Source organism: Rhinatrema bivittatum, chromosome 2 (assembly GCF_901001135.1).
Source record: "Rhinatrema bivittatum chromosome 2, aRhiBiv1.1, whole genome shotgun sequence".
NCBI classification, from domain to species: domain Eukaryota; kingdom Metazoa; phylum Chordata; class Amphibia; order Gymnophiona; family Rhinatrematidae; genus Rhinatrema; species Rhinatrema bivittatum.
In genome coordinates this window covers 144,130,788-144,154,085 of record NC_042616.1, presented here as the reverse complement: position 1 = coordinate 144,154,085, position 23,298 = coordinate 144,130,788, and the positions used below count along the sequence as shown (strand labels likewise).

Below are 23,298 nucleotides of genomic sequence, written 5' to 3'. Positions count from 1 at the left end.
TTTTTTTTTTTTTAGAATGGTTAAAAAGAATAAAAAGGATTTGGAAGTACCTCCAAAAGATGTGGTAAGTTTATGGCATAGTGTATGGCACAATAATAATATGTAGTCTGTAGCTATTTTTTGGGGCAGTTATCTCATATTTCTTATTCAATTGGAATGTGATTATTTATTTAATTATTAACTTTTATTTACCGACATTCGTGAAGCACATCATGCCGGTTTACAAAGAACTCAGGAGATACAGTATAACAATATAACAATATGACATTGAAAATAGGATGTTACTAAAACGAGAAGCAACAAACAGAAAAACCAAAAAGCAAAAATACAACAAAATAAACAATGTTGAAGAAAACGAGGAGTGGAGGTTGAAAGAGGGTAGGTGAGGGAGAGGGGGGGGGGAGGGTAGGCAGGGGGGTAGGGCGAGGGGGGGAGGGAGGGTAAGGGGTAGAAAGTAGGAGGGGGTGGGAAAAGGGGGATAAGGAAGGGAAAAAGGTATAGATTGAAGAAATAGGGGAGAGAAAGGGGAAGGAAGGGAGGGGGAGAAAGGCTTGTTTGAAGAAATAAGGGGAGAGAAAGGCAGAAAAGAGGGATACTATGTACAGATGGCTAATGTACATGGAATCACTTAACTAAGTAGGATTATGGAAGAGTTGAAGCAGGCGGTATTCACTGGGGTAAAAAATTTCTTCAGAGGGAGGACCTGGGAAGGGGGGGGGGGAGCAAGGAGTATAAGGTAGAGCAGGGGGGCTAGAGGGGATATTAAGTTTGGTTTGTGTCGGGGTAGGCCTGTCGGAAGAGCCATGTCTTGACTCCTTTCTTAAATTTGTGAAAGGATGTCTCTTGGCGTAGGAGGGTGGGGAGGGAGTTCCAGAGGGTGGGGCCAGCGACAGAGAAGGCTCTCCCTCTGGTGTAAGTTGAGTGTGCTGCTTTGAGGGATGGGATGTGGAGAGTGCCTGTATGGGTTGTTCTTGAGGGGCGGTTGGAGGAGCGGTAATGAGGCATTTCATCGAGCCAGGTGTGGTTGTGTTTATGTAGGGCGTTGTGAAGGATGGTGAGGGTTTTGTATTGTGAGCGGAAGGAGATGGGCAACCAATGTAGGTTCATTAGTATGGGGGTGATGTGGTCTCTTTTACGCGTACCGGTTATGACTCTGGCCATGGAGTTTTGTAGAATCTGAAGGGGTTTGATGGTGGTGGCGGGGATATACTGGTGATATGATGACCTGGGCCTTCATTCTCAAATACTTGGGTGTTTTCCTTCATTTTTATTCTCCCTCCCATCTAGCTCTACCATTGCAGTGATAGTTCTCATCTAATGGCCCCTAACTAAGGCTTCCTTTGGAATTAGTAGTGTGCACCTTAACTGGTCGATTTTCTTTTGTCCACGCCAAAATTGGGACATAAGTGTGTGATTTGGACCCGCGCACACCGCGTGGATTTTAAAAGACCCATGGCCATGCACACATCTCCTGGTATGTGCATAAAAAAAGTTTTCTGAAAAGGGGTGGGGCATGGACATGATCTGGGTGGGGCATGGGCAGGGAATGCACTATGAAGTCAGCGCGTAAGTAGTTTCCCGTCGATAGCAGGGATGAATTAGCCATGCTGTCCCAGGGATCTGTCAATCAGGTCCGGGAGGCGGAGCTTGATAAAGCAGAGGATAGAGTTTTGTACCCTCTGCGGCTGCGCGTGGTTTCCCGCGCAGGCAGTACAGATTCTCCTCAGTCTGTTCTTTCCGCGCGCGAGATAGCATGCGGAGCTGACAGTCTCCTCAATGTCTAAATCGGGTTTCAAACGCTGCCGCTGTGGTAAGGTGATGTCGGTCACGGATGGCCATGACCGATGTTACCGCTGCCTCGGCGGTAGCCATGATGTACCCAACTGCGATTTTTGTAAAAAGATGTCCCCGAGAGCCAAACGCCAAAGGGCCTATCGTCTGCAGGAACTTTTAAGCACCTCGGACCCCTCGGAAGTTCACTCTTCACCGGGCCCGGTGAAGCAATTAAAATATTCAATGCCCAGAACGGCATCTTCCGACTCCTCACGCCCAAAGGAAAAACAGGTACAAGGGAAACAGGGCTCTGTTCTCCCCGACCGCAGAGGGGCGTCGAATAACTCCAACAAGGACTCGCAACGAGACTTACATCTTCAGAAGGATTGACCGCCAACAAAAAGATGCAAAATGGCGTCTGAGTCCTCGGAGGGCGCACTGACGCCGACAACGGCGCCGTCTCCAATGAGGTCACAAACGGCGCCGAAACAACATAGCAGTACGGCGCCATACCCCAAGGCGCCCGTACCACAAAGTCACACGAAGCAGGTATCGACACATTCAAAAACGATATCTTCTCGTCACAAAGACCGCAAACACAAGACGGCGCCGAAAACAGCTACCTATACGGCGCGGGAACCACCGCTCTTTGCGCCGGATCCAAAAACCGCAAAACTGGCACCGCCATCAACGGTACCTAGAAGACCATCGGCGCCGAGTGGGCAGCCAGAGCCATCGGCGCCGAGAGGGCAGCCAGAGCCATCGGCGTCTAGGGAGACGCCGGAGCCATCGGCGCCGAGAGAAGCGCCAGAGCCATCGGCGCCGAGAGAGACGCCTGAAACAACGGCACCAAAGACGGCGCCGAGGTCGGCGCAGAGTGCATCTGACAAGACGCGGAAACCACCAAAGGTGACTACCGCGCCGCATTCCCGACCACAATCCACGGGACGACCAAACACAGAATCGTCCTACAAACACAAGATAGCACCAACTAGGAAGCTATCACACCCAGAAGGCTCCTTCATTACGGAACGTACTGGCAGACGACCAGAGCTCTACTCCTTATCGAGCAGCACACAGCTCGGCGAGAGATCACCTAAACGTACACGCAGGTCTTCAGAGCACTCCTCAGATAGAAGGACAACCTCCTCTCATTGGGAACGAGACCCACCTCGCAAATCATCTGCCTCAAAAAGAAGACATGACAGGCATGCAGGTGAATCTCACTATAGACGAAGAGAGAGGTTAGAAATCAGTCCTTCAACCTCAAGATCATCGGGGATCTCCCATTCAAGACATTCAAAATCACCTATCTACCTGACATCCTCGCAGGCTTCTTCTCCATCTAAGAAGTCTAGTTCAACTAGAGACCATAACGAACCAGTAGATAAGCAACAAAGATCAGTTCTGCCACAGGCCTCCAAGGATGCTTTCTGGCAACTGTCACAATCGTTGGAAGGCTTCTTTAGTACCTTACAGTCGTCATTCATACTGGATAAAGAACCCACGAATACAAACTCTATACAGAAAACTTCACCACCAAGGGCGGACGCAGGAGACACACCAACCTCTCCTGGGGAACTAACTCCGCTGCCCTCTCCAACGCGCTCCAACTCACCGGAGCACTATCGATTCCATTCAGAATCCCCCGCTTCTTCAACGGGGTACCCCTCCGATGTTCCGGAAGGTCAGCAAGAACCATATTCTCCACCAGAGGACCTCTCATATCCTCGCTTTTTAGAGAAAATGGGAAACATCCTCCAACTACAGATTCAGAAGGAACCGGACCCCAGAGCAGAAACTCTGGGTTTGTTGAAGATATTCGATGTGCCAGGAGAACCTACCACACTTCCTCCACATGATCTTCTTCATCGCCTCCTCCTGAAATCTTGGGAGACACCCCAATCAGTACAAGCGGTCTCCAGGAAACCAGATCTCAAATTTCGGATCAGGAAGGATATTCCTTATACCCTCTCACAACTACCACACAAATCGGTAGTTGTAGAATCAGCGTTGCAGAGATTTCGGAAACAAAAACTCCATGCCACCTATCCTCCTAACAAGGATCATAAATACTTGGATGAAATAGGTAGGAAAATCTACCAGAACGCTATGCTTACTACACGTATCATGCACCACCAATTTTATATGGTGCAGTATTTGTACGAGTGCGTACAAGCCACAAAAGGATTACTTTCAACAACAAGGGAAGAACTGCCCCAAACATTACACGATATGGAGGAATGTTCCCGACATCTACTTAGATCAGTATACGAGGGCATGGAGACTTCCTCGAGGGTATCGGCGACAGCTATAGCGGCGAGGAGGACAGCGTGGCTCCGCTCCAGCTCTATTAGGGACGATGTGCATGAGAAGCTAGCCAATCTCCCTTGCACAGGGGATCACCTATTTGGCACAAAATTGCAAGAAACGGTAGGAAAGCTTAAAGACGAGGCACTAGCGGTCCAATCGTTACAGACCCATCAGCCTTATCAAGCTCCCAAACGCTTTTACCCTTACTCTCGCAGGGCGTCATATGGGCGTAGGCCTTACCGATCTTATCAAGGTTTCCGTACACAACCTTATCCAACCTACCAAAGACAACAGAGTCACCAACAACCATCTCAGCTTCCACGTAGAGGCAAACCGAGAGCGCAACGCCAACAAACTCAACAGCAACCGACGGCAGCTAAGCCGACTCAGTCTTTTTGAAACTGAAGCCACCACCACATCCCTCACCACCGCCAGGAAGAATCCAGTCATGTCTACACATGTGGGAACACATAACGTCAGATCAATGGGTTCTGGACATTGTACGTCAGGGATATCAGTTACATTTCCACTCAAAACCAAACCTGCCACAATTCACCAATCCAAAGCAGGTAAGAACCCAACCACAACTACAGCAGGAGATTATTCACCTTTGCCAATCAAAGGCCATTGCACTCCTCCCCAAAAACCTTCACAATCAAGGTTTCTACTCCCCATACTTCCTGATTCCCAAGAAATCAGGAGGCCTACGACCCATATTAGATCTACGGGAACTCAACAAATTCCTAGTGAAGGAAAAATTCAAAATGGTATCCCTGAAGTCAATCCTACCACTCTTACAACCCAACGACTGGATGTGTTCCATCGATCTGAAGGATGCATACACTCACATTCCAATGCACCCCTCTTCCTGGCGTTACCTTTGCTTTCACCACAAGCACAGACATTACCAATACAGAGTACTCCACTTTGGGTTGTCTGCGGCTCCCAGTGTTGTGATCCCGGTCACTAGCCTAGTGACCGGGCTCTTACCTGGCTCCGCGGCGCCGCGAACCGCCGGGTTCCTGGCCTCCAGGGCCGCGTGGCAGCGGCGTCTCCTCGTGGAGACGCTGCCAGAGACTCCTCCCCTCGGCAGGGGAACGCGCGCGTTTTGAGGCGTCTGCACCCGGATGTGCAGACACGCCTCCTCCGACGTCAGACGCTGAGCGGGGTATTTAAACCGGGGATCTGGAAACTCCAACTTGCCTTGCAACGAGGTCTCTCTTCGGAGTGCTAGTTGCCGTCGGATCGCCTGCCTGGTTCCTGATCTCTGCCTGCCTGACTCTGGTTTCGCCTGCCTGCCTGCGTGGTTCCTGATCTCTGCCTGCCTGATTCTGGTTTCGCCTGCCTGCCTGCCTGGTTCCAGATCTCTGCCTGCCTGACTCCGGTTCTGCCTGCCTGCCTGGTTCCTGAACTTTGCCTGCTTGCCGCCTGCCTTGACTTCAGCCCGTGACTTCTACTCTCCTGCTTGCCGCCTGCCTTGACTTCAGCCGTGACTTCTACTCCCCTGCTTGCCGCCTGCCAGACTCCGGTTCGTATTCCTTCCTGGATCCTCCTAGCCTTCACCTAAGTCCCAGCGGTCCGGGTCCCTACGGGCTCCTCCCGGGGGGATCTCGGGCTTCCAGGGCGAAGACCCCTAAGTCCTAGCAACCCGGGCCTCCACAGCTCCTCTGGAGGGGTCACGGGTTTCCAGGTGAAGATCCTACGGTTCCATCGAGTTCTGCCTCCCGTTCGTCACTCCGTGACGGTCGGCCCAAGGATCCACTTTCGGATTGGATAATCACAACAGTTTGCAAGGCCATGGATCCGGCAGATCTCGCTGGTCTCCAGGCCATTCCGGGCCTAGCTCAACGCCTGGTACAACAGCAGCAGGTGTTGGATTCATTAGTAGCTACGGTAGAGCGCATGGCTACGCGAATGGACCACGAACCCCCTGCATTGGCTCCGGTCCCAGTACCGGCTCCGGTAGTCACGTTCCAGACTCCTACTCAGCTGCCTGCTCCTTCCCGATATGCTGGGGATGCCAAGGCTTGCCGTGGATTTCTCAATCAATGCTATGTACGGTTCGCCTTGCTTCCGAACCAGTTTCCTACTGACGCTGTTAAGGTGGCCTACATCTTCTCCTTGCTGGATGGCAAGGCATTACATTGGGCATCGCCTATGTGGGAGAAGAATGACGTTGCTCTATCTAATCTGGATCTGTTTGTGGCTGATTTCCGGGCCGCTTTTGACGAACCCGCTCGCCAAACTTCTGCAACTTCGGAGCTTTTGCAAATTCGCCAGGGGTCACGCTCCTTGGCGGAGTACGCTTTGGAATTTCGTACCCTGGCCCTCGAGGTAGGGTGGCGTGATGATGCCCTTCGGGGGATTTTCCTTGAAGGGGTAGCAGGTCGGATTAAGGACGTACTAGCTGCTCGTGATCTTCCTGAAGACCTCAACGCGCTTATAGCGCTCGCTGGACGCATTGATCTGCGATTGCAGCAAAGAGCCAAAGAGGTACGCCCGCCACGGCGGATGTCGCCCCTAGCGCCCGCTTTCTCCAGACCCTTTAACCCGGCTCCCCGGTCCACGGGAGCTTCCGCGGAGTCTTCCGCCGATGAGCCTATGCAGCTGGGAAGGTCCTCTCTGACTGAGGAAGAGAAACGCCGCCGACGGACACTAGGACTGTGTTTGTATTGCGGTGGGAAAGGACATTTCCTGTCTCATTGTAAAGAACGACCGGGAAACGCTCACGCCTAGGAGTGAGGGAGGAGTGTCTCCTGGGCTGTCTTAATGCTGCTCCTCAATGTTCTGTACCTGTAACCTTAATTTATCCTGGAGGTTCCTTCGACACACGGGCTTTGATTGACTCAGGGGCCGGGGGAAACTTCATTACTCGCGCCCTGGTGGAATGTCTACAAATAACCACACGACCCCGTGAACCTCCATTGCGAGTCACCTCCATTCAAAGAACCCCATTGCCCGGAAGTATTTCTAGGGTTACAGACCCAATTACACTCCAGACCGGTCTATTTCACAGGGAGTCGATCTCCTTACTCGTTTTGGATAAATCCGTACATCCTGTAGTTCTTGGCTTGCCTTGGTTACAGCAACATTCTCCTATAATCCGCTGGGATGATTTACAAATTGCTCAATGGAGCCCACAATGTCTTCAGTCTTGCATCACGACCCCAGTATTTCCACCTGTTACCTTGGCACATGTCGGGCCTTTACTCCCGGCAGCGTACAGCAGCTACGCCGACGTCTTCTCTAAAGAGAAGGCGGAGTTACTGCCTCAACACCGTCCTTTCGACTGTGCCATTGAACTGCTTCCTGGCACAACACCACCTCGGGGCAGGGTATATCCCTTGTCCCAACCTGAGACTAAAGCCATGTCTGAATATATTAAAGAAAATCTCGCTAAAGGATTTATACGACAGTCCAAGTCGTCCGCGGGGGCAGGGTTCTTTTTTGTGGCCAAAAAGGACGGGTCACTACGTCCCTGCATCGACTACCGAGGCTTAAATAGTATCACCAAGAAGAACCGCTACCCGTTACCACTAATTCCAGAATTGTTGGACAGACTCCAAGGGGCTCGGGTTTTCACTAAGCTGGACTTAAGGGGGGCCTACAACTTAGTGCGCATCCGTCCCGGAGACGAATGGAAAACGGCCTTCAACACCCGGGACGGGCACTATGAATATTTGGTTATGCCTTTCGGCTTATGTAATGCTCCCGCCGTTTTCCAGCATCTTATGAATGAAATCCTGAGAGATCTGCTAAACACGTGTGTCATAGTTTACCTGGATGACGTCCTCATCTTCTCGCGAGATCTGGATACTCATCGTCAACAGGTCCAGCAAGTTCTCCAGATCCTCCGAGATCAGCACCTCTTCGCCAAGCTTGAAAAATGTCTTTTTGAACAAAGCTCCTTGCCCTTCTTAGGGTATATCGTTTCTGCCACGGGATTCAGCATGGATCCAGAGAAGGTTTCTGCCATTAGGAAATGGCCTCAGCCTGCAGGATTAAAAGCACTGCAATGCTTTCTGGGCTTCGCAAACTTTTACAGGCATTTTATTCCAGGATACTCCCGGCTAGTGGCACCGTTAACAGCCTTAACAAGAAAGGGAGCAGATGCTCGTCACTGGACTACGGAAGCCTGTAAAGCATTCCTAGATTTAAAAGACGCTTTTCTTTTGGACACTTGCTTACGTCACCCTGACCCGTCACGTCCCTTCGTGGTGGAAGTAGATGCGTCCAGTGTGGCAGTAGGAGCAGTGCTATCGCAGCACTCTAGCTCGGGGACATTACTACCATGTTCATATTTCTCTAAGAAATTCACTCCTGCGGAAGGCAATTACGGAATTGGCGATAAAGAGCTTCTCGCCATCAAGTTGGCGTTCGAGGCATGGAGGCAGTGGCTAGAGGGAGCTCAGCATCAAATCACAGTCTACACCGACCATAAAAACTTAGAGTTCCTCGCTCAGGCTCAACGCCTCAATCCCAGACAAGCAAGGTGGTCCTTGTTCTTTAGCCGATTCGATTTCCTTCTCAAATACCGACCAGCCTCTAAGAACATTCGGGCCGATGCTCTGTCCCGGAATACCATCCTCGAGGAAAAGGATGACTCTCCTCAGTACATCATTGATCCGGCCAGAATCTCTCTCGCCAGCACCAGTATATCTGCACAAGGAAGAGTGGTAATACCGCGACGAGCCCGAAGAAAGGTTCTAGAGTGGGCTCACGACTCACTTACTGGAGGTCATGCTGGCCGGTTAAGAACTCTCACTCTCTTAAATCGGTTCTACTGGTGGCCTCGGGTACGACAGGATGTACAGGGATATGTGGCATCCTGCCCCATATGTGCCAGACAGAAGCCGCTTTCTGGGAAACCCTGGGGTCTTCTGCAACCTTTGCCAATTGCCACAGAACCGTGGACTCATATTGCCACTGACTTTGTGGTAGATTTGCCTCCTTCCGAGGGAAAGACTGTAATTTGGGTCATCGTGGACCGTTTTTCTAAAATGGTACATTTGGTCCCTCTGAATAAACTTCCCACAGCACCTGAGTTGGCGAATCTCTTTATACAACACATCTTTCGAGTCCATGGTCTTCCCCAAAGCATAGTTTCCGACCGTGGACCCCAGTTTACAGCTCGCTATTGGCGAGCGCTCTGTAAAAAATTTGGGGTTCAATTGAATCTCTCTACAGCTTTTCACCCCCAAAGTAATGGTCAAACTGAGAGAATAAATCGGACCTTCAAGGTCTACCTCCGCAGTTTCATTTCTGAGAAGAAAGATAATTGGGTTGCATTGCTGCCTTGGGCTGAATTCGCATATAATAATCATGAACATTCAGTCACTGGCCAATCGCCTTTTCAAACAGTCTTTGGTCGTCATCTCCGACCTCCTGTTCCGATCCCCGTGGAGGTCGCTTCTCCTGCGGCTCAGACTGTGGCTACTCAATTCCATCATCTTTGGACTACGCTTCAACATCGACTCTCGTCTGCAGCGCAGAAAGCTCGTATAACAGCGAATCGTCATCGACGTCCTGCTCCAACATTACTGCCTGGTACTAAGGTATGGCTAAGCACCAAGAATCTACACCTTCCAGGTTATTCTCGCAAGTTGGCTCCTAAATTCTGCGGTCCATTTCCTGTGGCGGAACGTGTTGGATTGGTGTCCTACAGGCTTCGACTTCCGTCTTCGCTACACGTTCATAATGTGTTCCATGTGTCTCTCCTCAAACCGGTGGTGCATTCCCGTTATCATCATCTCACGCTTGATGATGTCTCAGCTTCAGTTCCTGGAGATCCAGTCTATCAGGTACAAGAGGTGCGGGATGTCCGTTTTCACAATCGTCGCTGGGAGTATCTGTTGGCCTGGGAGGGCTGTGGCCCTGAGGAGGACTCCTGGGAACCTGCACGGAACATCCTGGATAAGTCTTTGTTGACTCAATTCCATTTGGACAATCCTGGGAAGCCCGGCCCTCTACGGAGGGGGCGTAAAGGGGGGGGTACTGTTGTGATCCCGGTCACTAGCCTAGTGACCGGGCTCTTACCTGGCTCCGCGGCGCCGCGAACCGCCGGGTTCCTGGCCTCCAGGGCTGCGTGGCAGCAGCGTCTCCTCGTGGAGACGCTGCCAGAGACTCCTCCCCTCGGCAGGGGAACGCGCGCGCGCGAAGGGGCGCGTTTTGAGGCGTCTGCACCCGGATGTGCAGACACGCCTCCTCCGACGTCAGACGCTGAGCGGGGTATTTAAACCGGGGATCTGGAAACTCCAACTTGCCTTGCAACGAGGTCTCTCTTCGGAGTGCTAGTTGCCGTCGGATCGCCTGCCTGGTTCCTGATCTCTGCCTGCCTGACTCTGGTTTCGCCTGCCTGCCTGCCTGGTTCCTGATCTCTGCCTGCCTGATTCTGGTTTCGCCTGCCTGCCTGCCTGGTTCCAGATCTCTGCCTGCCTGACTCCGGTTCTGCCTGCCTGCCTGGTTCCTGAACTTTGCCTGCTTGCCGCCTGCCTTGACTTCAGCTCGTGACTTCTACTCTCCTGCTTGCCGCCTGCCTTGACTTCAGCCGTGACTTCTACTCTCCTGCTTGCCGCCTTGCCTTGACTTCAGCCGTGACTTCTACTCCCCTGCTTGCCGCCTGCCAGACTCTGGTTCGTATTCCTTCCTGGATCCTCCTAGCCTTCACCTAAGTCCCAGCGGTCCGGGTCCCTACGGGCTCCTCCCGGGGGGATCTCGGGCTTCCAGGGCGAAGACCCCTAAGTCCTAGCAACCCGGGCCTCCACAGCTCCTCTGGAGGGGTCACGGGTTTCCAGGTGAAGATCCTACGGTTCCATCGAGTTCTGCCTCCCGTTCGTCACTCCGTGACGGTCGGCCCAAGGATCCACTTTCGGATTGGACAATCACAACACCAGGTATATTAAAACTTTCTTATTCTACAGAAGAGATTTTAAAACTTAAAAAGCCCCCAACTGTTACACTGGATGAACTTTGGAAGACTCTGTTAGCATTAGGGAAGTCTCTTTCAGGACAGATTTTGCAACTATGCAGTCATAGGAATCATGAGGTTTTGAAACTGGACTTAAATAATATGGGATTTGAGTTACTAATGTGGAACAAAAGTGCATGAAACTGGAAGAACAGAGGGCCAATATAAAAGATAACTTGGCCTTGCACAAGAAAGTGAAGAAGTTGGAAAATGTGGTTTGCATTTTATTAATTTTTCTAAAAAGACTTTGTATCAGCTATAATGGCTTTTTGCCATTACATTTATGTAGTCCTGTCTATACCCTCTGAATCATTGCCACCTATATACATGATATATTATTTGCCAATTAGTCAGAAGGTCAGCCCAGTATTTGAAAGGTCTTAACTTCCTGGACTGTCTTTTGATAGTTGTTTTGTCTCAGCATTATTAATGAAAACAGATGTGGAAGCAATTTCTTATGAATTTTGCTTTAGAATCAGATACAGAATTGGTTTTAACGTTTTTCCTTAGGTATAGAGAAGCGCAGTTCTATAATTCTAAAATTAGGGTTTTTCCCAATGTAGCAAAAGAGAGGGTTATTTTTTTTATGCAACTAAAATGTTGCAATTGGGATTCTTTTTTATTTGAATTATCCATGTAAGTGTATAATTAATTACCAAGGTGTCAGGTTTGTTTTCTTTGAGCACCATCAGCTTTCCAGCTTCCTCCCTGATAAGGTCACACCTGTTAGCCTTCAGGCCCCTAGATAGTTGAGGGTGTGTCATTTATAACATGCCTGCTTACACTCATTGTCATGTTATTTAGCTTTCTGTTTTTCTTTAATAATTTCTTCTTTTGTGGAAGTGGTGTAGTTGATTCCCCCTATTTTATGGACTTAATGCAGTGAATAATTTTTCCTAAAATTTTAAAGAATTACTTTATTCTTTCTGGTTAATTGCTGATTCTGGTCAAGAAGTAATTCTTGTAACTACTTTAAATTTAATAAATATTAAGAAATAATAGTTGATACCACCATATTTAATAGAGATGTGAATCGTGTGATCGATCGTCTTAACGATCGATTTGGCTGGGGGGGGGAGGAAATCGGATCGTCGCGGTTTTGTTTTTTTTTTTTTAAATCGTGTAAATTGTAAATCGGGGGAGGGCGGGAAAACCGGCACACTAAAACAACCCTAAAACCCACCCCGACCCTTTAAAATAAATCCCCCACCCTCCCGAACCCCCCCAAAATGTCTTAAATTACCTGGGGTCCAGTGGGGGGGTCCCGGTGTGATCTTCCACTCTCGGGCCATGGGTGCATTAATAGAAATGGCGCCGGTGCTACCTTTGCCCTGTCATATGACAGGGCAAAGGTAGCACTGGCACCATTTTGGTTCCTGTCCCCCGACATCACGAGCGCAGGAGATCGCTCCCGGACCCCCGCTGGACCCCCAGGGACTTTTGGCCAGCTTGGGGGGGCCTTCTGACCCCCACAAGACTTGCCAAAAGTCCAGCGGGGGTCCGGGAGCGACCTCCTGCACTCGAATCGTATTGCCGTATTGCAAAATGGCGCCGTCCATACGGCCATACGGCCGGCGCCATTTTGCAATACGGCAATACGGCCATACGGCCGGCGCCATTTTGCAATACGGCGAGTGCAGGAGGTCGCTCCCGGACCCCCGCTGGACTTTTGGCAAGTCTTGTGGGGGTCAGGAGGCCCCCCAAGCTGGCCAAAAGTCCCTGGGGGTCCAGCGGGAGTCCGGGAGCGATCTGCGCTCGTGACATCGGGGGACAGGAACCAAAATGGCGCCATTTCTATTAACGCAGCTGTGGCCCGAGAGTGGAAGATCACAGCAGGACGCCCCCACTGGACCCCAGGTAATTTAAAACATTTTGGGGGGGTTCGGGGGGGTGGGGGATTTATTTTAAAGGGTCGGGGTGGGTTTTAGGGTTGTTTTAGTATGCCAGTTTTCTCGCCCTCCCCCGATTTATGATTTAAACGATTTAAAAAAAAAAAAAAAGCGACGATCAGATTCCCTCCCCCCCCAGCCAAAATCGATCGTTAAGACGATCGATCACATGATTCACATCTATTGTCTGTGACAAAAAACCCTGCCCGCGTTTTCCTGTCTCGCTGGTGTAGTTGCCAGCCCTCCAGCATCTTTCTGATGCATGCTAGAATATTGGCAGCGGTATGGGCCTGGTCCGTCAGGTGGGTGTGCAGTAAAGCCCACCTCCACCCTGATACTTCTTCAGTAATAGAGCTGCTGGCTGCCCCTGCCTCTGCCATGTCCCACCAGTGTGCTGTCAGAGAGAGGTAAGAGTGTGCAGCATTCATGGCGGTCCAGATATCGCAGGTGAAATGCTCTCTTCCGTCTGCCTTACCTAGCAGTGCTTGCAAGCGACTGCGACACTGCTTGTACAGGCTGGGGATGACCTTTCTACTAAATGTGGTTCTGCACGGGATTTTGTAATTTGGAAGTACAACCTTCAAGAAACGCTTGAAACCCACATTCTGCACTAGCTGCAAGGGCTGGTCATCAAGGGCAATCATTTCCCCAATGCTCCTGGTTACAACTTTTGAGGCTGCCTGCCTCCTACCCCGGGATAGCGTTACCGCACTCCACCCCATTTCCTCCATGGTGGATTGTCGCTTCTGCCACATGTCAGCGGGTTGCTGGCCTGCCGCTTGACTGCTAGAAGGGTATGAGGGCGTGGGCTGACTCTGCTGCTTTCCTACCACTGCACACTGCTTGGAAGGGGTCCCCCGACTGAAACTGCCACCATCCCCAGATGGCAGTAATCTTGTTGGGTGTTGCCTCTTCATATGATGGTTCATGCCAAAATTTGATAGATGTCCATTTGCTTGCCTCTGCTAATATCCCTGGCACAGTAATTACACCGAGCATAACGCGGGTCTTCTGTCACTTTAAAATGTTTCCAGATCGGAGATTTCTTTTGTGATCCTCCTCTCTGTGACACCTTTGGGGTGGATGCTGGCACTGGAGTTGAGGTTCTAGTGGGTGCACCCTGAGAAGCAATGCCAGAGGGGCACCAGTCACCCTCTGTCTCCCTTCTGACAGCTCTTCCTCCTCCTCGATATCACTGTAATCTCTCCCGGGCCCCTGCTGCACAATTCTGGAGGTGGAGGCTAAGACAGGACTAACTGATTCTACGAAAGATTCGTCAGCTATTACTTCTTCCGTTTCTGATGAGAATCCCACCCAAGAAGATTCTTCTTCTGAATCAGAAGCTAACAGTGCCAGCGCTACCTTGTGACCGCTAAGTCTTAGTCGAGACTTCTGTCCCCCTGCTGCTGTTGGGTGTCTAAATTTTGTTGGGCATGACTCTGCCTCCCCTTCCCTCTCCTCCAAAACTACAGGGCCAGAAACAAGTGGTGGCGATGGCGAAGTATCCTGGTCCGATTTCGGTTTTTTTGCCATGGAACTGCCATCCCCTACAAAGAGTTTAGATTGTGACAGTTGCCTTTTTAGCTGTACTGGTGGTGTTGCACTAGTGTCTTTTGCGGTGCCTCTGCTGCCAGTCCCAATAAGTGGCTTGCATCTCTCTTTCCCTGACATTATGGATTTTATGTCACTGAGTGGTAACACTGCCCACTGTCCCACAATAATAATGTTCAGTCTGTTTAAAATGCCCAGATGCACAGACCCACTCAAGGACTATGTTCAGTCTGTTTAAAATGCCCAGATGCACAGACCCACTCAAGGACAATGTTCAGTCTGTTAAAAATGCCCACTGCCTGGTGAGCAAGATGGCCGCTGCGTGAGGTCGATCAGAGGAACGCTCTCAGTACTGGGGGAAAATTTCTTGAAGATGCCTGCAAAAAGGAAGGGCAGGGTGCGCCTATACCCCTCCGAAGCCGCCATGCCCTCAAATCAGAAACTGATAACAGCTTACCGATTGACTCCGAGCCAAGAGGAGAGCGAAATCCCCGCTGTAATTTCCCCCGAGGGAGCGAGGGAATTACCAGGGGAGGTTACTCTGAGCCCTCCGTGCCTTCAACCACATCAGGCCCCGGGACTGACTGGCTCCTCTCCCTTGCCCGGGATGCCGAAAGATGACGTCGGACGTGCGATCCCGGATGGTGGGGGCCAGAGAGAGGACTTGCCCGGGTCAAGCAGCGTACAGCCATGCTCAGAGGAGCTGAACGGAGAAAGAGCAGGGACTGGTTTCCTGACTACGACACCAGACGGCGATTATGAAGCGCAGGCTGGGGCTGCCGGAACCCTGGGGAAAGCAACAGAGAGAGAAGACATTGCCCAAATGGAACTGGGTGAGTCTTACCATATACCTTCTAAACCTGAAGTGGTAACGCTTGACGCGTTGTGGGACCTAATGGTGGACCTCGGTCAGTGCCATAAGAAACAGGGGGCAGAGTTAAAACACCTAAAAGAAAAAGTTAATCTCTTGAAGGAAAAGGTGGAAAAACAACCTATCGAAATGAAACAACAGATTGAGAAAGTGGAAACTTCGGTGGCTAAGAACTCGGACTGTGTTTTGAAAATTATTAAAGACTATAATTATATGAATAGGAGGATAGAATCTTGAAAATTATAATAGGAGACTGAATTTACGAATGCTTAATTTCCCCAATGTTTTAGGACAGGATTTTCTTGTGACTTAAAAAAATATATGATGGAAGTTTTAAAATTTGATGAACGAAATATTCCTGTAGTAAATAAATTGAATTTCCTACCAGTAATGATTAATTCTAGAAATAACCAAATTCAGTCAGAGGCCTTAGAAAACTTAACACAGTTTCTTGAAAATTCAACTGAAGAAATCCTCGAACGTGGAACCTTAGTAGTAACTTACTTCAATGAGGCTGATTTAAGCCAGATTATGCAGAGATACTTCAAAAATATCTCAATTAATTTCCTGTCCCAACAAGTCAGGATTTATCCTGACTTTACTCGAGTTACTCAGGAGAGACGGAGAGAATTCTTAAAGTTGAAAGTACAAGTAACAACATTGGGTTATGTTTTTCAATTAAGATATCCATGCAAGTGCATGGTTAGATCGAAGGATGAATCTTTCATCTTTTTCATTCCTGAGCAGTTAAAATCCTTTATCAATGCTAGGAATATAACTATACCCTCTGTAATCAACATCTAATCCCGAAGGCGCATAGTTTAGTAAAGTTCGGACACGCAGCAAACTGAATTACTTTCGCAATAAGTACTCCCATTTTGTTTTCCTTTGTCTCACCTTATTCCTAATTACCTTTATAGTCGAGACACATAGATTAAGAATTTGTATGGAATAATGAAATTTTGAGTTAATTCATGATATAATATTTTTTCCTTTTTTCTTTCTGTAATTTGTTAAAAGATATATACTATGTGAACCTCAGTTTTTCTGGAAGTAAGAATGTTTACTTAAATGTAGTTGAAAATGCATAAAAAAAAAAATTAAAAAAAAAATGCCCACTGCCCACTGTCTCACAGCCTGCCTGGCAGTGCACTCATGTGTGTGCAGTGCACACAGAACTAGCTTGCTTGTAAGCAGAAAAGAGGCTGAGTACTCCGGCCCGGGCACTTCCCAGCACAGACCCACTCAAGGACAATGTTCAATCTGTTTAAAATGCCCAAATGAACAGACCCACTCAAGAACAATGTTCAGTCTGTTAAAAATGCCCACTGCCCACTGTCTCACAGCCTGCCTGGCAGTGCACTCATGTGTGTGCAGTGCACACAGAACTAGCTTGCTTGTAAGCAGAAAAGAGGCTGAGTACTCCGGCCCGGGCACTTCCCAGCACAGACCCACTCAAGGACAATGTTCAGTCTGTTTAAAATGCCCAAATGAACAGACTCACTCAAGAACAATGTTCAGTCTGTTTAAAATGCCCAAATGAACAGACCCACTCAAGAACAATGTTCAGTCTGTTAAAAATGCCCACTGCCCACTGTCAGACTAAGTAATTGGAATTTAATAAAGCAGGAATTTTTGTCTCTCCAGAAACATGGATGACATTGAAAATAATCTCTCTCCAAGCCAGTCCAACACCCTCAATGGTAAATAGTGGTCAGTGCTAGCTGACTAGACCACTAGACTGCTTGAAAGAAACAGGAATACTAGTGACTGTTGCTGACTTCTGGCACTAAAGCAAGACAAGGAATATTTTTCTTTCCTTTGCTAGCCTAAGCTTAGCCTAGTATCTGTTCTGTGTTCTCTATCAGTTCTGCTTCTGCTTCTGCCTGCCTGCCGCCTGCCACCCCCCACCTCCCCACAGAATCGCTGGAAATAAGTGCTGGCTCCTCGTGCTGCTCTTTATATACTGCTGGCTCATCAGTAAAATCCTCAGAGAGCACTGAATGACAGCGCAATTCACTGCATTCAGTGCTGCTCTGAAAACGTGAACGCGGATAGGCTGCGTTCCGGTATCCATGCCGACCTGTCCGACCCTTTCCTGTGAGTCACTGCGACTCACAGGAAAGGGTCAGACAGGTTGGCATGGTTACCACAGGGGCGCCACCATTTTGTGGTAATCCGGGGCTCCGAGCTCACAGCTAATGGCGGCGAGGAAAAGCGCGCACCTCGCGGTTCAACGTATTCCACAGAAATATGTTGAATACGTTGGAAGTCGCGATGCGTTGCGCATCCCCCCTTTTTTTTAAGTTTGAAAAAAATAAGTTGTGGATTGAAAATCCGTTCAAAACGAATGCACACCCTTAGGATACATAACCAGTAGCAGATGATACACTCACAATTGTAGATATCAGTAATGGCTTCTATGCAACAGAGAGTCTTCAGTATATTTAGGAACGGGAGCCGTAGGCGAGTACTGGTTCCTATATGCAGTCTGGAATAAGAACTTACAATATCTGTGTATGAGCTGGCTTTTGGAAAGAAGAGAGTCTTTGGAGGGTTTTAGGAACATAGGCCCTCATGGAGCGAGTACCGGTTCCCATCTGTAATCTGTAATAGTAATTCACAAGGTATAGGTATGTGATAGCTTCTGAAATAGAAGAGAGTCTGTGAAGGGTTTAGGAACATGGACCCTCATGGAGTGAGTACCGGTTTCTATTTGCAATATGAAATAGTAATGTACCAGATATAGGTATGCAATAGCTTCTGAGATAGAAGAAAGTTTTGAAGGGTTTTAGGAACATGGGCCCTCGTGGAGTGAGTACCAGTTCCTATCTGCAATCTGCAATAATAACTCACGATCTCCGTACCTGTGATAACATCTTAGACAGAAGGGAGTCTTTGGAGATTAGGAACATAGGCACTTTTAAAGATGGCGCCGGCTGTCCAGTGCTCCTACCTTGTGACAGGGGCCAGCCAATGGCACGGTTACCCTGTCACATGGTAAGGGCAAAGGGCCATCTGCGCCATTTTTATTAGTGGCAGCCGACAGCCTGAGAGCGGGAGATCACTCCCGGGGCCCACTGGACCACCAGGTAATTTTAAAATGTTTTTTTTTGGGGGGGGGGGGGTCGGGAGGGTGGTGGAGGTTAAAGGGTCAGGGTGGGTTTTTTGTTGATCGGCCGACAGCCCGAGTGTGAGAGAACACTCCCGGGACCCCCGCTGGACCACCGGGTAGTTTTAAAATGGTTTTTTTGGGGGGGTTGGGGGGTGGTGGAGGCTAAGGGAGCAGTTTTAAAGGGTCAGGGTGGGTTTTTTGTTTATTGGATCGGGCGCAGCCAATAAAAAAAACCCGATCGGCCGGACGAAAAAAAATGAACGATTTGAATTGGAACCGGAACCGAACCGATTCCGGTTCCGATTCACATCTCTATAAATACCACTAAAAAGACTAGAAGAAATTGGATTACACAGCAAACAATAAACTGGTTCAATTCTTATCTAAACAATAGGTTCTTTCAAGTTCAGATCAACAACGTATTATCAGAAAAAGTCAATCTCGAAACAGGAGTACCACAGGGATCAGCCCTGTCTGCAACCCTCTTTAACATATGCATGGTGCCTTTATGCCATCTGCTAGCAGAACTGGGAATCATACATTACATTTATGCAGATGATATTCAACTAATTCTTCCAATTGATGACACAATAGAAAGAACATGAAACCTAGCTAACATGTACCAAGACATTATAAAACAACTGCTAAGCCGAATGGAACTGGTGATTAACATTTAAAAAACAGAATTTCTACACAGAGCGAAAAAATATTGAAATCATTCAAACTCCAATAATACTCAAAACAACCAGAAAATTGAACTAGCTGAAAAAGAACAAAATCTTGGAATAACAATGGACCCAGAAATCAATCTAAAACAGCACATATTGCTAAAAGTAAAAGAAGGCTATGCAAAACTCATGATCCTCAGAAGACTAAAACCACTACTAACGCCGGCTCATTTCAGAACAGTACTTCAGGCACTAGTTTTTTCCAGCACTGACTACTGCAATGCACTTTTACTAGGACTCCCAAATACAACATTAAGACCACTTCAAATATACAGAACACAGCAGCAAGAATACTAACTGGAAAAAGGAGGGACCATATAACTGAAACTCTAGCGGAATTACATTGGCTACCCAAAGAACACAGAATAAAATACAAAGCCTTATGTACCATACATAAGCTAATACATGATGAAAAAGCAGACTGGCTAAACACAGGATTACTAGTACACATCCCACATAGAAACCTTCGATCAGCAAACAAAGCACTCTTAACCATTCCTTCAGTAAAGACAGCGAGATTAACCCAAGTGAGAGAAAGGGCCTTATCTTTAGCAGACCCTACACTATGGAAAACAATGCCTCTAGAGATCAGATTACAAAGAGATCTTAAAACCTTTAAGAAAAGCTTAAAAACATGGCTTTTTAAAAAGCATTTTCTAAAGAGATCGGAGAATAGAAATATATAGGAATAGGTAGAAGAGCACCAGCACACAGCACTATTCTCAAAATGTGCACGATGATACTAATAACTATTTCACAACTAAAGTAATAGTAAAACACAGACTGTGAATTTTACCTGTGAGTAGTACCTTACAGGTACACATGGTCAGGACCTACATCACTAAACAATCGATTGTCTTTTATGATATATTGTAACTGAACGTATTTGGCACCTGTTAGAATGTACTATTGTATGCATTCATCTCCTTTAATTTATGTGCTTACATGTAAACCATTGCGATGGTATATAACTTAGTGATAGTATAGAAAAGATTTTAAATAAATAAATAAATTTAAGCTTCGGTAATCAATACATGGTCAGAGGCTATCATCCTTCTTCCCAACGAAAAAGAATCCTGCCCCCGCCGAAGACGTAGAGCGGCATATGAAGCCCTTGTTGAGATTTTCGCAGATATATTCTGAGATGGCTTTAGTCTCGGCTGGGGATAATGAGTAGATATGCCTGCGAGGAGGCTCTGATTTTGGTTGCAGATTGATGGCACAATTGAAGGTGCGGTGCGGAGGCAGTGTGTCTGCGGTGTCTTTGGAGAAGACATCGGCGAAGGCAGCGTACTGTGGCGGTAAGTCAGGGAGGCAGGTAGCCAAGGTGGCGCAACAGAGAGGCGTTACTAGATCTAAACACCTGGAGTGGCATGCAGGACCCCAGCTGGAGAGCTGCATCTTGGACCAATCAAAACTCGGAGAGTGTTTCTGAAGCCAAAGTAGCCCAAGGACAACAGGGTGTATGGCACGGTCCAGAACATGGAAGGAGAGATGCTCGACATGGAGTACATCAGTCCAGACTATGAGTGGGTCGGTAGACAAAGTTATGTGACTGGGCAAAGGATCCCCTTGGATGGAGTAGCACCAGGGGCACGGGTGACCAGTGGTTTCATAATGAAGTTACCTCCAGCCCCAGAGTCCACCAGGGCTAAAGTATGGAATATCTGATCGCCTCATGTGAGGGATATGGGTATGGTGAGTGGAGGAGAAGGCGAAGTGAGACCTAGGATGAGTCCTCCTGCAGAGCCTAGGTACGGGAGTTTCCCGGCCTCATGGGACAAGTAGCTAGGAGGTGGCCTGCCTCCCCGCTAGAGCAGAGGCCAGACTGCCGACGTTGAAGGTGTTCCTTGGTCGAGAGTTTCCCATGGCCCAGTTGCATGGGTTCTTCGCTGGATGTCCCAGAGGCAGTAGTGGCCTCAGTGGGTGAAGGTGAACGCCGGGGGCGTCTGAAGCTGGCAGTAGATTTTTTTGGAGAATTGAACCTCCCGGGAGCATTCTTGGAGGCCGGTTAATGTGCCCGGTCAACTCAATCAAGGCATCTAATGATCCTGGTAGCTCGCAGGCTGTGAGCTCATCCTTGATTCAAGGATTTAGGCCTTCCAGAAAAATGGCAGCTCAGAGGACAAGGTTCAGAACTCGATTAAAAATTCCGATAGAGTCCGAGAACATTGGCCCAAGTGGAGAAGACTCGTCCCGGAGGCCGCCTGCCTGGTAGGGTCTTCGAATGCAGTGCAGAAGAGAGTCAAGAAGCCATCTAGGTCACGCAGGACTGGATCAAAATGTTCCCAGAGGGGGGATGCCCAGGCCAGAGCTTTCCCATCAAGAAGGGACAAAATGTACGTAGTCTTCATGATGTCTTCTGGGAAGAGAGTAGGTTGTAGACAAAAGTGCATACTGCACTGATTAATGAAGCCCCTACAGGCCTGTGGATCTTCAGCGAAGCAGGGAGGAGCAGGTAGAGGGATCACCGGGCAGCCAACCGGTGCCGGAAGTGAGATGGTAGGCATCGGCGGTTGGGTAGAGACAATGGGAGCTGCGGAGTCCAAACACCGGTTTAAATTCTCCACTGCAGTGGCGAGCATCTCCAGGGCCTTCTGCTGCTCAAGAATCCTTTGAGCTAGGCCCGGAATGGCTTGGAGGGCAGAGGCCTCCACTGGATCCATGGACTTGGCAAGCTGTTGTTTACTGGCAAGAATGTGGACCCCTTGTCCGAGGTGGAGTTGGCGCTACCTGAGAGGGCGAAGCCAACAGGTCCCCACTGTTGGAAGGCTAGTCCGAGCTGTTGCAGGGGCTGGCTGGAGCTTCGCCAATACCAACCCTGTTCCCCGCAGGTTGAGCCCTTGGGTGCAGGGGCCAGCTGGTCTTAGGAGGGCCCCTGTGAAGACTACAGAATAGCAACTGGAAGAATACTCCGAAGTCAGTCCAAGATCAGGAGCCAGAGGATCACTTATAGCCAGTCCAAGGTAGGAGCCAGGAGAATCACCGAAATCCAGTCCGAGGTTCGAAGCCAGAAGAATCACTGAAAGCCAGTCTGAGGTCAGAAGCCTGAAGAGTCACCAAAAGCCAGTCCGAGGTCCAAAGCCAGAAGAATCATCAAAAGCCAGTCCGAGGTCAGAAGCCAGAATATCCATCCGGAGGGACCAGAGGATAGGAACCGGGACAGGGACAGGACTCGGAAGGTAGGACCAGGACTTGGAAGGCAGGAACAGGACGCTGAAAGCAGGAACAGGAACCATGGCACCAATGAAGCACAGAAGACCTCACCGAAGTGAAGCAGACTCATTGCCAAGTCGAGGAACATGAAGAGGAGGCTCCAATAAATAGTTCCAGGCTCCTGACGTCATCCAAGGGGCTGGGCTGCTTCAATCAGTGCTGGCCCTTTAAAAGTATCCAGGAGCATGGCTGTGCGCCTAGACATGGCGCAACCTGGAAGGGCTGTAGGTGGCATCGGCTAGTGGTGTTGAGCCACGAAGACGGAGCCGGGGACTGCCGCTGGAGGCAGTTCATTTAGTGGCCTGCGAAAGTGGTAAGCGGGGCTGGCTGCGGCCTTCCGTGGCTGGCGCATATAACACATGCATGTTTACTTCATCCTTGCCTGTTCCTTGTGTCATGGGCAGCACTGTCATGAAGCACTGCTTGTAATGTACTCACAGGCCTAGCATTGAACTCTAGAGGGTGTTAGAAACAACTCATAAAAATCTTACTAAGAAAAATCAATGCCCCTATCCAACCAAGACCCATAGATTTGGGGCAGCATTGTGGCCCTTGATGGCTTGCTATTAGAGCAAACCCACACCCAAACCACAGACACAGAGCCAACCTCCAAGCCCCTATCACTAGCTAGTAACCATGTTGTAAAGGACTGTTGTACAGAAGCTTCTATATCTCAGAGAGCCTATCTATGGCCTTATCACCCCCAAATGACTTGGGCATCCCACTGATAGGAAAATGTCACATCACCTGCACCTCTCCCAGAAATGCAAAATCGTTTTAACAGTTTTTATGATTCTGTATATCACACCCTGGAGCATACCAGCTGATGGCTTCACATACAAAGGTTGCTCTGTTTACAGAAAACAGTAGCTCAG

The 23,298-nt window shown here is 48.9% G+C and overlaps 1 protein-coding gene across 3 annotated transcripts in view; it reads left to right on the top strand.

Moving 5' to 3' along the window:
- The window catches only part of ARMC3 (armadillo repeat containing 3), a 641,613-nt gene that overhangs the window by 80,594 nt on the left and 537,721 nt on the right, over positions 1–23,298 (top strand). For all 3 annotated transcript variants that reach the window (XM_029588706.1, XM_029588705.1, XM_029588707.1), the window contains exon 2: positions 16–64. In XM_029588706.1, the coding sequence (XP_029444566.1) occupies positions 17–64 (48 nt within the window). In that variant the 5' untranslated portion in view covers position 16. The remainder of the gene's footprint in view (positions 1–15; positions 65–23,298) is intronic.